Source organism: Crassostrea angulata, chromosome 10 (genome assembly GCF_025612915.1).
Source record: "Crassostrea angulata isolate pt1a10 chromosome 10, ASM2561291v2, whole genome shotgun sequence".
Lineage (NCBI taxonomy): Eukaryota > Metazoa > Mollusca > Bivalvia > Ostreida > Ostreidae > Magallana > Magallana angulata.
Window position 1 is genome coordinate 44240739 of NC_069120.1, and position 17500 is coordinate 44258238.

The window sequence follows — 17500 nt, forward strand, 5'->3', positions numbered from 1 at the left end:
CCACCCCCATCCCCCCCCCCCACCCAACTCATGCGCGGATCCAGAAAATTTTTCCAGGGGGGGTCCGAAGGATAATTGTGTTTGCCAGGGGGGTCCGAGGCATATTTTCGCGATAATTTTACTATGTAAATTTAATGAATTTTCATTTTCCAGGGGGGGGGGTCGGGACCCCCCCGACCCCCCCTCTAGATCCGCGCATGCAACTGATACGGAATACAACAGTATACATTATACAGCAAATAAGGAACACAAGCTGAAGCAATGGTGACATGAACATGAAGGTAATATCAGGTTTGATATCTGCAACGGGAAAAAAACCCGGAACATTCTAAAAATGTTGATGTATGATTCGCTCCCATAAATCATTTCATCGTTGTTGCAACTTGGGGGGGGGGGTCTCTATACATGCATTAGAGAGAGAGAGGGGGGGGGGGGCTACTCTATATGTATGAATTTTAGGGGATGTATGTTGTTGAAAACTGTATGATGTTGGAATATATATACGATAAATAACATCAGAATTTATCTTAAAATATTAATTTATAACTTTAATGACATGGATGTACATGTATTAAACGAATATGTTCTATACCGTATCAAATACTACATGGTTGTACATGCGTGGTGCGTTTCTTAAACGCCTGATGATTTTTTTAAATGAGTGATCTTGCACGTATCAGTCAAAACGGAAATAATTCTCTGAATAATACTTGCATACTAGTATCCGGCTTGTCGATTAAAAGCCGGGCAGCCCGTTTGTTAGGTTTGCAACGTTGTCGTAATAGATAAACTCAAGTTTTAAAAAGACCCACTATTTAATGATAAAAGATGCACGGACCCAGAATTTTTTTCCGGGGGGGGGGGGTGAGGCTCCGAGGAATTATTATAGTTTAAACATATTTTATTGAATAATTTCAATAGGATTGGACAACAGGCATAGCCTACGTTTATCCTATCCTCTCATTGTATAATAGGGATATTTAAGTTGGGGGGGGGGGATAGGAGGCATATTTTCAGTAGTTTTGCTATGTAATTTAAAGAAATTGGATCACCGGGGGGGGGGGGGGGGGGGGGGTTGTCCGGACCTCCTCCCATCCCACTAGATCCGCACATGGCAGATGTTTATCTCATCTGTTTTTTTCTTCCTGTATTATCATACAATACGGATTCTCAGCATTGATAACAAAACGGTCAATGTATGTTCGTATACATCTAAGAAAATGAAAGAAAAATTACCGTATATTTTCCCCTCGCAACAGCCTCCATAACAATGTTTTCTTTCATCATATATGTATTTATTCTTTTTAATTTAATCATATTGTTCATATTATACATGTCCCTCGAGGCCCTTGATTGGCGAATAAACATGTATGTATAATATTGTTGGTTATAGTTATTGCTGGAATGCCGAACTGGTAACAACTTTAAAGTTTCTATATCATCCAACATAAATACCATTTATTGTCTTATGAACGCGAGTAAGTTCTGCTTATGACATGCCATCATTTCCTTTTAATTAAAAGATGGCAAAATGAAAGTAAGGTTTTCTCGATGAAAAAAATATCACAAAGAAGTTGCTATAACTAGTTTAGATTGTTTTCTAATTTGAGTGGGTGATAACGGTGTGTACTTACAGGCTCATATGTTAATTAATCCTCTAATTCCAGAAAGACAATGAATAAACTGGGATAGTAACGCCGCGTCTAAGAATTTAACTTTCGTTTTCACGCGGTTTTTACCAAATGCAAATGAGTTCAAGAGATTCAGCCAATGGGCTCTCTATAATAAACGTTCTATATTTGAATCAAAACAAAAAAAACCTAGATAATTGATATTTTTAGAAAGCTCTATCAAAATTTTTCTGCCAGCATCTTCATTGGTTCAAAATAGAGGGGTTTGTAAGATTGACTATTGCTCTAAAAGAATATTGGTCAGATTACATTTAGATTATTTACAAAAAGAAAAATTATAAAAACGGTAAAAGACAGCATGTCTGTAACCTAAATGTACTTCGATAAACTTCAATATTTAGATATCTGAATTAAGAAAAAAGAAATCAAAATGATGTTGAATATTTTTTTATGAGTTCCGCGGAAGAATTCAGTTTTAACAAAAATGTATTAAAGATCTGTTACTGTCTCAGCACAGCACTATGATGTAACCAGGCCATGACGCCATGATAGAGCACACGATGCGATTTTCCATCCGATTTCCTCATCCGATTCGCTTTCGACCAAATTGTACCGTGACCACCCAAAGTCGAAAGTCGCAACCAGTCTGAAAGTAGATTGACACTCTGAAGTGCGTCCGATTTTCAATCGACTCTCCGGTGAGAATCGTGACGTCATGACTTTTCCCCGTACAGTAATAATATTTGAATAACTTTTAATATTTGGAAATGGGTTGTAAACTCGTATTGCATGGCCACCTCAACAATCGACTCTAATCGATTTATTTGAGCAAGTCGAATGAAAATCGGACGAAAAATCGCATTTTTAGATTGCTCCTATTCTTAAAGTCGTTCGATATGTGAGCTGAGATGCATTCAGGTTTTACCCAGGAACATCAACCCAATAGGCCGACCAAAGGCTCCTTTAACGATAATTGTAAAAATTAAAATCTTGACAGGACGTTCATCAAAATACGAAATCGAAGCCGAAGAAATCTGGACTTCGTTTCGAATATGTATCCTATCTTACTTCACTGTGAAAACTACACGTTTTCGAAAGATAATTTCTGTTTTCATGAACATATTACATTTTCATGTGATTATTTCTGATGTCCAAAAATATGATTGATATTCATAATTAGACAGAACAGGGGCATACAAGGCGTTGCATATCCCCCCCCCCCCCCCCTCAGAGCAATGAAGAATTTCAATTCAAGTTAGAATATTAATTTTTGACTTGTATGCATTGTTTTCATTATAAATTTCACGATGGAAGTCAATATTGTGCTTTCATTCTATAAACACGCCAGGTATCGGTTTCCAAATTAAGCTGCGCATCCTTTTTGCCTAAATCTTTGATCATTCACTGTTCTTAATTGCAAAATTAGGTATGAATGGGTTCTGACTCCATCCTTAAAGGAATAAGTTAATTTTGATTTTTATTATTGATTTATTAAAATGGAGTCTAGGCCCATAATGGGTCAAATTTGTGATTTTCACCAAAAACGTTTTACTTTATTAATTATTGTCAAAGAGATAAATTTATTCAGCCGTACTCTTATGTGTCAACGTAGCTCACTGTGCTAGGTGGAGGCTCATAGTCCGTCCTTCTCCATTGAGAGGGTGTTCGAATCGAATAGACGGCGTTTTATTTTTAATTCATTTGCCTTTAAGTAAAACGTGTTTTGCTTTTTTATTGATTATGAGAAAAAAATCTAACACCATTTATATCATGACAACAATTATGAAATGTCCATGCGCTAGCACATATATGAAATCATGCTGTAATGCTTAGAAAGCATCAAATAAAACAAAGGAGATAAGTACTAAGTACAGTATTATTGTATATTATTTATTTGTCAGAGAATGCAGTTCTATATTATACATGTACATGTACTGATGCACAGTTTCAAATGTAAAGATTTTTTATATGTTCATATGCCATTTCAAAATCCTGAGTACGGGGGATTTGTTAGGCCTTGTACGCTCTTGTCCTTTCACGTCTTATACAGATGAAAATGCCCAAGGTTGCAGACCTTTTTGAATTATATGACACATGGGTTTTAAATGGAGAAAGCCTATGATGCGTTCCGATTGTTTAGCCAACCAAATCCAATGACAAAAATTTCTTTATCATTTTGTCATATCTTTAAAAAAGTCCAATGCATGCTGTATCGTTTTGCCCGCCTTACCAAATAACACATACATGTAAGCTAATGACACATCGCCTCAAGCCTATTGGAGAGGATGCAAAAAATTGTGACATCAAAGAATCATCTGTGGGAATTTGAGTCTGTCATCATGATAATTTCGTGAGTCCGTGATTAATTTTTTTAGGTTTCGATGGATTTATAAACTTCATATGTTAGAACTGGATTTTGTAGCTTTCAGCCCTGTTAGTTTCAATAAAGCTATGAATCACAATCGGTTTGCTAAAGAAATATTTAGAGGAAAAAATACTCCGTGAATGTAACAAGAGCTTTGACTGAGGGTAGTTGTGTCAAACAGCAATGTTTTTATTTCATTGTTGGCCATTCAGCCATGGCTTTATGAAATAAACAAGATTTTTCTGTCTTTTGACCCAAGTCTACGCAATCTGTGTATATTTCACTTGAAGCCTAATCTTAGTTGTTTTGATGCAAGGAATAGATAGTTACTTCCTACCAAGTCCAAGATTTTGTTAAAATGGTCCTATACTTCGTTTAAACTTCCTAGTAGGATGAGAAATATTTGGAAGTATTTACTGAATACAGTGAATGCTTTAATTTTTAAGAGTAATACTGTGGTGTTCCGATGGGGCCACTTCGACCTTTGCACTTTTGCGAGTGTGCGAAGTTGCGAAAACGAAAGTGCGAAGGTGATGGAGCGAAAGTGCGGAGATGCGATGGCGAAGGGCGATACTCCTTCGCCTTTGCAACTTCGCATTTTCGCTTTCGCCTTTTTTGATTGCATTCAGCAAGTCTCGGTCGATTACATAGAATTTGATGCAGGCACCGTTCTCGCCAAGATATTATTGGTACGCATGCGCTAGGCCATCGTGCTTACTATGAATGTTTATAAATATTTTAATGTGTACATGTGACATATATGTTAACCAGTGCTGGCTATGCCCAATTATTATACATGTACTCCACATAAAATATAACGTCCGCCATAATGTGTACACATGCATTTTTAGACTTCTGTCTTTAAACGATAGAGAGCTCCACAATTATGAAAAGACGAAAGCGAGAGTGCGAAGGAGCGATAGTAGTACTTATCGCTCCTTCGACTTCGCAACTTTGCACTTTTGGTCGAAGTGGCCCCATCGGAACACCATATAATACAGAAGCAAGATACCGTATATCCGGTTATTATAGCATGTCACAAAATTTGGGGAAATGGGAAGAATATGTACCTTTTTTTTGCATCATTCATTTTTGCGATTTAAAATTTTTCCTTGTGGCATAGAATACCAGATATAATATCTGCGTATTGAACATTTTGCATTGTTATACTTTCATGTTAAATACTGAAATCTGATTGGTTAAGACGCAGTTAATAACATTTACTATTACCCTCAGCTTTAGTAACGCACTTAGCAACGGGTAACATTAAAAAATGTGACATGCGCGAAAATTATGCGCGTACGGTTCGCTGTAGAATTCACGTTATTCCTATATAAAAGCAGTAAAATTTTCTTAAAAATTTTAAAAAAGACATTCAGTATAACAAAATAAATAGTGCCTGTTTGGGAGGATAACAGTTGAAATTGACACCCCTCGAAAACCATTGTCAACCTCCGCTTCGCGTCGGTTGACAATGGTTTTCTCGGGGTGTCAATTTCAACTGTTACCCTCCCAAACAGGCACTATTTATATAATGTAAAAGTAATCGCGCAAATTAGTTCATCACGAAATTTACCAGTTATACGGTATATTATCGATTTCCAGTTAAGTAATGTTATAACCTCAATGAGGAGGTAATATGCTTTTGAACTTCATCTCGGCAAGTTAGTACACAAAATTATATACTAAGTCATATCGTAACCCCAAGGGTTCGGAGAGGGGTTATTTTCGGGAGAGGGTTGAGGGTGTCCAAGTTAGGAATTTTATGGTCAAATCCTTCTTTAGAAAGTGGAGACTGTAATTTATGAAATAAATATTGGCAGGTAGAAGCAATTTTTTGAACTTTTGATAATTCAGCTGTAGTTAAGTTATCGAATTTCAAAATTTTGAACACACTAATGCAGCTTCGGGATTGCCCTTTGCGAGTTCACCGGAAACCACAAACTAGCAGCATTACTAGCTAAGACTAGCAGCATTGTTAATAGTTATACTTTGAGAATGTGAAGGAGTTTGGAACCCATAGACTAGCACTATTATTAACTATACGTAGAGAATGTGGATTCACTGGATTGACTCGGAACCCATAGACAAGCACCATTATTAACTAAACGTAGAGAATCTGGATTGACTCGGAACCCATAGACAAGCACCATTATTAGCTACACGTGGAGATTGTGATTTAGCTCGGAACCCATAGACTAGCACCTTTATTAGCTACACGTAGAGAATATGGATTGGCACCCATAGACTAACACCATTATAGGTTTTACGTGAGGAAATTCAAACCATTGGGGGTGGGGGGGTGAAGCCATCGGCTGAAATCTGTCTTTTAATTTATAAGAATTAAAGGTCAATATATATATATATACTATAACAAAGTATATTTACATTTTCTAGTGTCTATGCCTGTGATAACACTACGTATCGATTTTGTACTATATAACTCATAAAGCCAAATTGAGGCGCCAGTGGGATTTGCGTATTTATATTTAAATATTTAATCGTACGATGGTTGAAAAAAATATAAATATAAGTAATAAGGATTCATTCTTTGAATATTATGAGGTGATAATTTCGGTCGGGGCGTGATCAAATCTATCATAAAGCCCTTCGGGATTTGATCACGCCCCGACCAAAATTATCACCTCATAATACTCAAAGAATGATTCCTTATTCCTTATAAACAGTGACACCCAACAATTAATGACCATCAAAATGCTTTGGTCTCCGAAAACATAATGTATCAAATCTTGAAAACTCTTCAAAAAACTTCGAACCTGTCGTCATATAAAACAACGATTCAGGTTCTCTTCTAAAAAGGTTTGTTATAAATGGACCTTGTAAGGTTCAATATGGCACAGTTCCGATGTGGGATACTCTTAGGGGGCGTATTTGCTATAAACCGTTAGCTGAAAGAATCTGTACATTTTAAACTTGAACAAAATTTTGAATCATCAACACTTTTTTTTTAAAATGTCCGTTATTTGACGACTAAGACAGCTCTGATATAGATAACACTTTAGGCGCTGCACATTTAAATGATAACGATTTAGAGAACACGTTAGGCGCTGCACATTTTATTACAAAAATGCAGTTAAATGACACGATACCATGCAGTGGCACAGATCGACATTGACCACGAAGGGAATCCAGATATTAATGGCAACAGATGCAAGAGAGACTCAACTCGGTCGAATTTTAAATTTATAATGCGAGTAAAAGTAATATGCGTTTAGACATGCTTTGCAATTTTATTTTGTTGGATGTCTAGATATTAATTGCTCGATAGCGATGAGGCCCATGGGCCTCTCATTGTCGCATAGAATGAATGGCTCCATATGTTAAACAAAACTAAGTACATGGTAATTAAAAATTTAAAAACTGAATCCAGGTTTTATTGCATGTAGTTTGGAAAACGCCAATATGTGACTACTGGCAGTTAGCAAATACACGTAATTATGTCGGCGCCATATCTTATGCAGTGGAAGTTACAAAAACAGTATTAGCTTGTGTAAATAAAATCCCGGACACTATATAGTATAATCAAGCATATAAACAATGAAGAATATCGTTTTATTTTATATTGTTTATTGTAAACATAAAACAAAAGCACAATATCCAAGCATATGTTAAAAAAGGCACCGTTGAACAGTGGAATAACAAATGAGATGTAATGAAAACAAAAAATGAAAGACAGTTTGTGATAATATGACAATATGGCCGATTGTCCAAGTGTTAGTTATATGATGCTGCTGTAGTGTATTTTGGTGAAGTCTAAACCCTACGATATGGCACCTTCTTGGCACGCGCACTGACCGACCGTCCTCCATGGTCTACGGACGTTCAATATCACGTGCAATGGTCCCTGTCGAAGGTCTGATACCCCTCCCCCCGCTCCGTTTTGTACTGTTACTGACACCCCCCCCCCCTCCCCCCGCCATTTGTTCCGTACTAGACCCACCGGCTCACACATACTGTTGTGTGGTGGTCACTGTCTCCTCTTTCTCAACTGTCCAGTCATCATCTAAAACATAAAGGCCTTATTGAGTCTATTTTGTCTAGAATTAACATTTATACCTATCGGGATATGTTAGGGAGAGATATGTTCACTAAAGGGCATACACAAACATCAACCTTATAAAGTAACCTTCGAGAAACACAAAATTAACTTAATCAGTACTCACCAAGTATGTTTGTTAACAGGCTGGAAAAATATGGCGTGTTTGGTATTTCTTCCTCCACACTAGAACTGGACACTGAAGAGTTTGAGTCATTGGACGATTCGTCTGTCGTTATGGAGGGCTGCGTATATGACATCACACTTTCGTCATCAGTGTCTCTTCGGCGTCTTTTGGTCGTATATTGAATATGCTGAAATATTTCATCAAGAATGTATAACATAATTTCTTATTTATGTTTGAATTGTTTTCAATGAAGCCAAATCTGTACAATGAATTACGTAAAAAATTGTACCTGGATAGTCTCTTGTGACGTCATTTCCACCTGGTCCTCCTTATCTGTGAAAAAGAAACCACCAAAAATGTTATTAAAAATTTCCTCATTAAAATCACCCCCACAACCCGCGTTAAATCTACTCCTACAATATAGATCTTACCTTCCTCCTCCAATACATAGGGCGCTAGCCTCTTCCTGGGCGCCATTCGAACCACACAGCCCGCCATGTGAGTAGGGAATGTGAAAACACGAATTTCTGGCTCTGTTTTAATTAAAAAAAAAATCTGTGTACATGTACAAGAACACAATATAAAAAATCCTCCCCTTCTCACATATAACGTTCGCCCATTCGGCTGAACAATGACTACCTTTGTATTACACAGAAAAAAGTTTTAATTTAACTTACTGGTACACTGAGGCGGGTTCTCTGACATTTCTTCGCCCTCACCGGAAGTGGACGTTGGGATTTCTCTTTCAGGGTCACCCAAAGGACAATCCTTAGCAATATAATCCAGTATTAATAAAGTGTCAATTTTTTAAACATATTATTTAATTATCTACAAAATATTAGCATCTTTTTCCTTACCTCTTTATCAGACTCCTCTCTTTCACGCTCGACGAACTTTGCGTTCACTTTTCTGGTAGATTTCTGGTTTGATTTGTGTTTGTTTGATTTCCGTGCATTTCCTGTAAGGGATTTATTATATTTTACGAGATTTATAAAATTCAAGCGATAGTCATAGGTGTCTTTCATACAATAACATTTTTTCAAAAGGCCCTTCCTTACATTTTGAGTGATATCGACAAAATGTGACTAATTCTTTTAAAACGGAAATGGCCACTTATGGTCATTGATAATCTGACCATCCGACCAATAAATCTTCTGATTCATCGCCCCAAATAGCCCCCAACCTACCCCGAAAAACTTGCTCAAAAATTTGATGGAGATAAAAACCTTCTTTTGGTTTCGTGTCATCTTCCTCCAGGAATTGGTAGACTCGGAAAGCATGGACGCCCTTGCTTTCACCCAATTTCTTGATTTCCATGACATTTTGGAGACTATTCAAAGCACAACGGAAATTTGCCTTCCATCTTTTGGGGCTTGGGTCGTCTGGGTCCCAGCGGCCTAAAGTTAAAAGTTTTTTAAAAATATACATACTGTTTTTGTATTTCATACATTTTACTAAAATATCATTATTGATATCAGATGTGCACGGGCCTTTGTGGATTTTTTTTTCAATTAAACGTAGAGTATTTTTCAAGAGAATTTTTAAATCATGTACGTGCATTGCAAGTGTTATTTTTATCATATTGAAATATATATTTTTTTACCTTTTACAATAGAAAGATATTTGTTATGTGCTGAAAATTTTTTTTCTACATATCTATATATTTTGTTAAATATATTAATCTGTAGAAAAAAATTATATTACTAAATTTCAATATCTGTTTTCTTGAATTTAAAACAATTACAGCTTTCAATCGTCGTTCTGTTCTACATCCAGTTACAGTTGTTACCTTACACTCCCACTGATTTTAAAAGAAAAAAATAAAACGAATTATTTTGCTATTACTCTTTCGAAATCTATTGTTTTCTATAATAAAAATAAACAAGGTTTTAAATAAATTCTCACAACACGTGTACATGTCTTGAAATGCGTCTAACTAATATTCCATTTGTTTATTTTTATGCCATATATTAATGGAGTCGATTTTGAAATTAATTAATATTTTTGATACTGATTGATCCTGATAAATATATTTTTCTTCTACCACCCCCTATATATTATATAATGTGACTTTTTCATTATCTACATGTATTTCTTAAGGGTGATATTTGATTTTATTTATTTTTTTTGGCCAATTTTTAATGTAGCGTACTAAATTTTGTTTTGAAGAAATATTTTTTGTTTCCGTAAGCTTGAAAATTATTTTCGGAATATAGTCGAAAAAATTATGAAGTCTCGACTTTGTTTTGATTAATAGACTTAAAATTGTTGTAGATTAGCATGAATAGAAAATTTATCAGTATTATTTTTTCGTATACAGATTAGCATGAATTTTAAAAAAAATTGTAGATGGGTGGATAAGGCGTGTAAAATGCCCATACATAGTCGGGCAAGCTACTGAAAAATTAAAGTATCAAAAAATCTGATATTTTTTAAAGAAATCATTTAAAACAATATATATTTAACAAATCATTTATTTTTAACCTATGGATATATTTAATACTAGGAATATGTTGACTCAAACAGGCGTATACGTATCAAAACCTGCAAATACTGTCATTTTTTAGAACTTCAAGGCATTTTCTTTCATAGAGTGGGTCTGTGCTCCATATTTTTCTCATAGTCTAAATAAGGGCTATTGGAAAACAAACCGATTTCAATCAACAAAAACGTGGAGAGATGACCCACTGTACATTAAAAATATCATTTTGTATCCCAACAATTGAACGTTTTGAAAAAATAATACAAGTCCGTGAATTCGTGGCCAAAGTCACACATGATATTTAAACAACCCCCTTTCTTCTGTCTGAAATGGCTCAGTGGTTAGAGTACCTGACATATTAAGCTAACCTTACTTAATTAGGGTTTTTTGTTATGGGTTCGATACCACCAAAATTACAGACAATATTTTTTTTCTTATCTTTTGTTAAATATATTAAAAACTAAATATAGTTAGAAATTGTGCTTTGCAAACTTGTATTATAATATATTTGAATAGATTTAATTGGGGAAAAATAAATTCAAAATTGTATTTCACTACTAAACCGAATGAGCATTTGCGCCATCTTACTCCCCCCATCTTCTTATCCAATTTTTTTTCTTATCAAATATTATCCTTTCCTTAATTCTTGATTCTTTCTGTATTGTATGTTTTCTGGCTTTGAGCATTATAAAAATTTCATTTTTTTTAATATTGTTTTCATGACGTAAAAAACATTGTTGTGGAAAAAATGTAAATATCTTTCTGTGAAAGAAAACTGTATTGCTATGCACATGACAGATTCAGTTTTTATAAGAGATTTTGCCTTTGGTAGTTCAAGTTTGAATGTGATTAACGATTTATTACAAGTTTTTCGAATTCATTTTAAAATGAACGTAAAATAAAATTCTATATCAGTTTACGCTCTCTCACTTAATAAATCTTATTTACCTCCATTTTTGACAATTTTTAAGCTTTAAAACATGCCGGCTCATTATTAAGGTCTTCCGTTTCCAACGGAAACCAGAAAATCAGAACATTTATAGCCCCAGGTCATCAATTGTTATGTAATTGAGTAACAGTTGGAAGGGTGATTTTACTACATAAAATAATAAAATCATAATATAATCTATTTGAATTGAGTACCATGCGTATAGATTCTCATAATAATTAATTTTTTTATAACCTTTCTATGTTTACATTTAATTTTGTTCAAATAATTAATAAATTTTCTATCATTTAAATTGTGTGCTTCATCAAATACGTATTCCGATTACCTTGAAGTCATTATTTTTCCATTGGCTTTTGACAAAAGAGAGACGCCTGACCATCCAATGAAAACAAATACACAGAGTTTGATTGACAGGTTTAGCCAGGTGCAGGTCTCACCCGATGTCCTAGGTTATGTGTGCTGCTTGTACACAGCCGAATGGTCTCAGTAAGAGTTATCGATGTAAATAAATAATAAAAATACATGCTTATCAAAACATGATCGTGCAAGTTAAAGTTGATTTAGGTTTGTTCCAATAGAAATCATGTTTCGCTAACTGTATTTAATATTTTTTATGTATAGCGAATTTTAATATTGTTTCAGTACTGAAACATCGCATGAAAACGTTAAATATACATGTAATTATCTGTTACTAGTCGTCTTTTGATATATATACCTTTCTTTTGTTTGTTAAAAATTCGCTTAATTTTGTTAAAGTAATGTAAAACACGGGCGCCATTTTGAAACAATTAACTTGTCAGAGAGTTCCAAATGAAATCTGATGAACGTTTCACACGGTTCTCGCACGCTTTGCTCGAAACGATTTACACGCTTTGCCCGAAACGCTAAACGGTTTACATGAAACTCTAACAGGTTTACACGAAACGTTTCTCGCACGTAGGCCGCACGCTTTTTTGGTGTAGTAGTACGTTTTATGGTCTGTAAATTTTGTCAGCACGCAATTCTAAACTTGCACATAGTCTTCAAAAATTTAGAAATATTTTAATATAGAAGTTATCTTTGAGAAAGGTTTACGTGTTTTGTAGGCGGGTTCAGTTTAAAAAAGAAATACAATTCCTGACATGAATCATGAGTACATACTGTTTATAACAATGCTTGCTACCCTTGAAAATTTAACTCGCCGTTAAACATCTCACTTTTTAAAGAATGTTTGAAACAATTACATAAACTCTGCTCGACAAATAGTTTTCCTAAAATATTTTCTTCCTTTCTTTGTTTCAAAACACGTTTTATATACAGGCTTTCAATCACAACACGTTTTTATAACAAAAGCAGAACTGAAAGTATAGTCATTATAATCGTTTGACACCATATAACATATATTTTCAACTCGCAGCAACAACGGAAGACCTCTCGGGGCTTTGCCACGAGCTCTGCTCTAGTTCAATATCAGTTTATGCTCTCTCAATTTAGTAATCTTATTTACCTCCATTTTTGACAAATTTTTAAGCTTTAAAACATGCCGGCTCATTGTATATGAAAACAAGTGTGTGATAATGTTAATAAAAAAATAATTATGTTGATTTTTTCACATGGTTTAAAACTTATTTTAACGCCTAAAAATAAATAACAAGATTTTTGATTTTTTGGTAGTTATTGATATAACTATGTTTTTCCATTTATGTACTTTTTTTAAAATTTGTTGCATGTAATGTCTGGTATCGAACGAGCTAATAATTCAAAATTTAATATTTTATATATCTATGTACAGATTTAAATAGGAAATTTTATTACCATTTCTTATTGAAAAATTGGCAGTTTCTATGCTTGTTTTGTTGCTTTTTTAAAATTTTGGTTAAAAACAACTTATTTCAATTTATGTTTTTGATTTCTTATCCGTCCAGTTTTTATGTATTTTTTAAACTTTTTAAATTTATAAGTGAGTTTTATTTTCTCTGTTTTATTTTTGTTTTTCTGTTTATTTTTTATTTTGAACATTCCAACAAACGATTAATTAGATAGCTAGTTATATAAAGTAATATTTGCAAAATTTATTTTTTCTATATTGATTGTCCTTTAACCGTAAATATAAACATAAGTTTATGAAGCTTTGTAGTATTTTACTGTTTTACACAGCAAAATTATTTTTTTTAATTTATTCGAACTTTTAATAAAAAAAAAATAATAAGTATAGTATTTGGAAGAATAAGAAACCACACAATTTCACTCCAAGTTTATTTACATCATTTTATGTAGCTTTGTACTGGTTCACTGTTTTATTCAGAAAAATTATTTTATTTTATTCGAAGTTTTCCAACTTTTAACATTTTTTTATTTATTTATCTTTATTTATTTACTTTTTATGGTTTGGTCATTGAAGAGATATTCTTTATTTTTTACAAATTGTGATACAGCGCCCATTCTGTAGAATTTGTACGCACACATCAATAATAATAACACAAGAGAAAACCTTTTTTATTTAGGTAATATTGAAATACGTTTAAAAACAACATATTTTAAAATATTTAATTACTAAAATACGAAGAGTTCAATCACGAATACGAAACACACAATTTTACCAAAATCAGACACATGTTTTGGCGCAATGTCATTGTTTTCATGTTTATATAAATAAAAGAAAGAAAATAATATAATTTATGAAAGCAAAAAATTACATGTATATTCAAATATCAATTTAAAAAAAGCATAGTTACATTTGTTCGTAATTTTCTTGCTTTCATATTTTTTTTCTTTTTTATTATAAAAAAAGGACGTTCCGCTCATGAAAATTAAACCATGAAAATTACGAAGATGTGCAATATCGGATTCAAAAGAAATTTGTCTTCAATAGTACAATTCATTTTAATAGTCTTTTATTTCATTTTTAATTAAAGTAATAGAATTAAATATCAGTCTACATCATGTTCTGAATATACATTACTTAAATAAAGGAGTTGTACCGATTAAAAATACGTAACTTGTTATCATGAATTATCAAACAATTTTTCGATCAATATAGGTGTGACCGCATTGCATATCAGTTTTCATCAAGGGTTCTTTGTAAATTGAACACTGGGTATGCTTACGTCTTTCAATGCACCAAGATTGAAATAAATTTTTAAGCACTTTCTAATGCATGCAATAAATAGACCTCAGACCGCCAATTCAAAACAAGAGTTGGGTCTTTAGAAGCATACAGTCAATGCTTTTTTTTAATCCCCGGGATAATAATGGGGAGGGTGGGGGTAATTAACAGAAGGGGTGGGAGACTGACCTGTGTGTTGGGCGTATTTTTCAAACAGACTGGCATCTTTCATGGTGTTGAACCCATGTCTTGAGCCATGCTTCCAATTTATCTTGAACAGTTTCTGCGTTTCGTCAAACCACTCCAGGCCCTGAGTCGCCCCTTGCTTGAGCATGTCCATGAGCCATGGTCGCATCTTCTGGCGTTCCACTGGACGCTTTTTCGTCATTTTCTCGTCTGACCGTTTCATCTTGTCACTTCCCATACTAGTTTTTCTCCTTAGAAACACGTAAACACAGCTGGTTCAGACAATCCGAAGAAGAGAAATGTCCAGAAATTTAAGATGCTTTAAAATGAACTATGAAATATGTCAGTAACAACCAATTTTTCTGATCGATATATAATATTAACAGTCTCGATAAAACAGTGCTTCTTTCCTACTGAATGCAAATCGCTTCTTTGAATCTTCGCAGCTGATCGACTATATAGCTCGTTTTCAGAAATCCATTGCCGGCTCATACAATTTTGCTTTTCAGAAAACGGCAGTCAGTTATCGCGCAGTGCATTGTGTGAAATGTTTACATTCGCGACGTGTCTAAGTATGCATGTGAAAAATATTAAATTCATGTATAAAGTGTAGTTTAAGAGAAATAAGACGTTTTCTTAAATCTGCTCATGATTTTTTCAGAAAGTTAAAATGTATATTTGCCGCCAAATACAGACTTGTGGACTTCCCAAGAAAAAAAAAATCGATCGTTTCTGAGTATTTGAATCACGTGATTTACTATATATGGAGAGGGTCAGAGTTAAATGCCTTCCAGATAAGATAGTTATTTACATTTGAATTAGATTTCCACGTCTGAAACAAAAGGAGACTGGAATAAAGTGTAATTGGGCTATATAAAGGCTTCAGTCTTTGAATACTCTATAAATATATCGGGAGAATTCTCCATGCTAATAATAGAATTTATAAATAAATATTAGCTTTTAGGCCTCAGACACAAAGAGGTTTTTAAGAAATATGAGAGACTGGCCTTAATCAAACATGTACATGTATACATAGTAACAAACATATATATTTACAGTGTATCATTTTATTATCTTATCTTTAAAACTGTACGATATTCACATAATACATACCCGGTATGTGTGCATATGTACACGTACGTACATATAATGATATTTACAGTGTTTCATTATATTATCTTATCTTTAAAACTGTACGATATTCACACAATACATACCCAGTATGTGAGCATATGTATACGTACATATTACTTAGTAAGTTTTTAAGTATTTCCACCTAATGTGTTCTTTATATCTCTTATTTTTCTTCCTATTTTTTTCTTTCTTTTTTGTTGCTTTAGAATTCTGATTGCTTGTAATTTTGAGTCCAATATGCACTTATAGCGATAATTTGAGCCCCCCCCCCCCCCTCCCCATAGCTCCAAATATCAATTATTCACCCCTCACCACCAACAACCAAACTCGGTACGAGGGGGATTAAATACATTTTTAAGCAAATTAAATTACGATTTGTACAGGCACCGTTAAAAAAATGTATTACATCATACATACTCTGGTAGTCTAATGCAAATATTCACTATTCAAGAATAATATCGGCAAATCTACCAGAACCTTTAATGCAAAATAATCAATAAAATCAAGAACCTTTAAAATAAGATTGCACAATAGAAAAAAAAAGTGTTTTTTCTTCAACACTAAATGACCACCCCCCCCCCCCACCCCCCCCCCCACCCCCACACACACACACACACCTCCATTACCAAAGTGAATAATAAGTATTAGACAACATCTCTTTCTTTTGATAAAAAATTGACCAAAGAAAAATTCTTACACCTCCGAACATGAACATAATGCATCTGTGTAAAGATCTATAGCTGGACTAGTATATATAGGTTTGTCGAATTTTTATGTGTATTTTTAAAAGGAATAAGGAATCATTCTTTGACGGTATTACGAGGTGATTATATCTGTCGGGGCGTGGTCAAATCCAATAAAGCCCGACCGAAATTATCACCTCATAATATTCAAAGAATGATTCATTATTACTTATATTTTTATTGTTTCTAATCTGTAAACCTTAAATTAACATTATTTTAAAACCACTATTTTTTATGTAGCACATGCTATGTACTTACTACGCGGCGCAGCCAATACCAATTATTGGGATTTAGGGTTCAAAATTGATTCGTAATATTATCACAGACAAAGACAGTTGAAAATATAAATATTTTAAGATCTGCAAAAACTGGAAAATTGCTCATGTTATAGTTCTATAATTTTTCTATAAAGAGCAGGTATTAGACTCGGTTTCGTAGTGTCTATTGGTAACGCTTTGGCTATAAAAGAAGTCATTGAAGATTTACAGACTAAACACTCTATAGAGCGGTACGCCTTTATTGGTAAATTTTTATATTTTCCGAATTTCATAAAATTTTTGGATAAATTATGCAAGATTTTAGAGTCATATCTCATATATGTTATATACGGTATGATGTCAAAAAGATTTTTTTTTAATTTTTAAAAAAAAAATTGTAAATAATTTTTTTGTTTGTTTACACATAAATCCACATACACACATATTTCAGACATATTTCATACATTTCAAGATTCTTCATATT

The 17500-nt window shown here is 33.6% G+C and overlaps 1 protein-coding gene across 1 annotated transcript; it reads right to left on the reverse strand.

Annotated features, from left to right (window-relative positions):
- Positions 1 to 7567: 7567 nt before the first annotated feature.
- LOC128165223 (uncharacterized) lies at positions 7568 to 15483 on the reverse strand. The gene is made up of 8 exons (XM_052829513.1): positions 14886 to 15483; positions 9407 to 9577; positions 9038 to 9138; positions 8858 to 8948; positions 8612 to 8713; positions 8470 to 8513; positions 8181 to 8367; positions 7568 to 8020 (listed from the first exon to the last, which is right to left on the reverse strand). Exons 1-8 carry the CDS (start codon positions 15118 to 15120, stop codon positions 7962 to 7964), a joined length of 990 nt encoding a protein of 329 aa, XP_052685473.1. The 5' UTR covers positions 15121 to 15483; the 3' UTR covers positions 7568 to 7961.
- Between the last annotated feature and the right edge of the window lie 2017 nt (positions 15484 to 17500).

Coding starts and splice junctions, on each gene's coding strand:
- LOC128165223 (XM_052829513.1), bottom strand. CDS start 15,120: ATGGGAAGTGACAAGATGAAACGGTCAGACGAGAAAATGACGAAAAAG. Junction 9,578..14,885: donor AAAATACGCCCAACACACAG/GTCAGTCTCCCA, acceptor TTTTAACTTTAG/GCCGCTGGGACCCAGACGAC. Junction 8,714..8,857: donor GAACCCGCCTCAGTGTACCA/GTAAGTTAAATT, acceptor TAATTAAAACAG/AGCCAGAAATTCGTGTTTTC.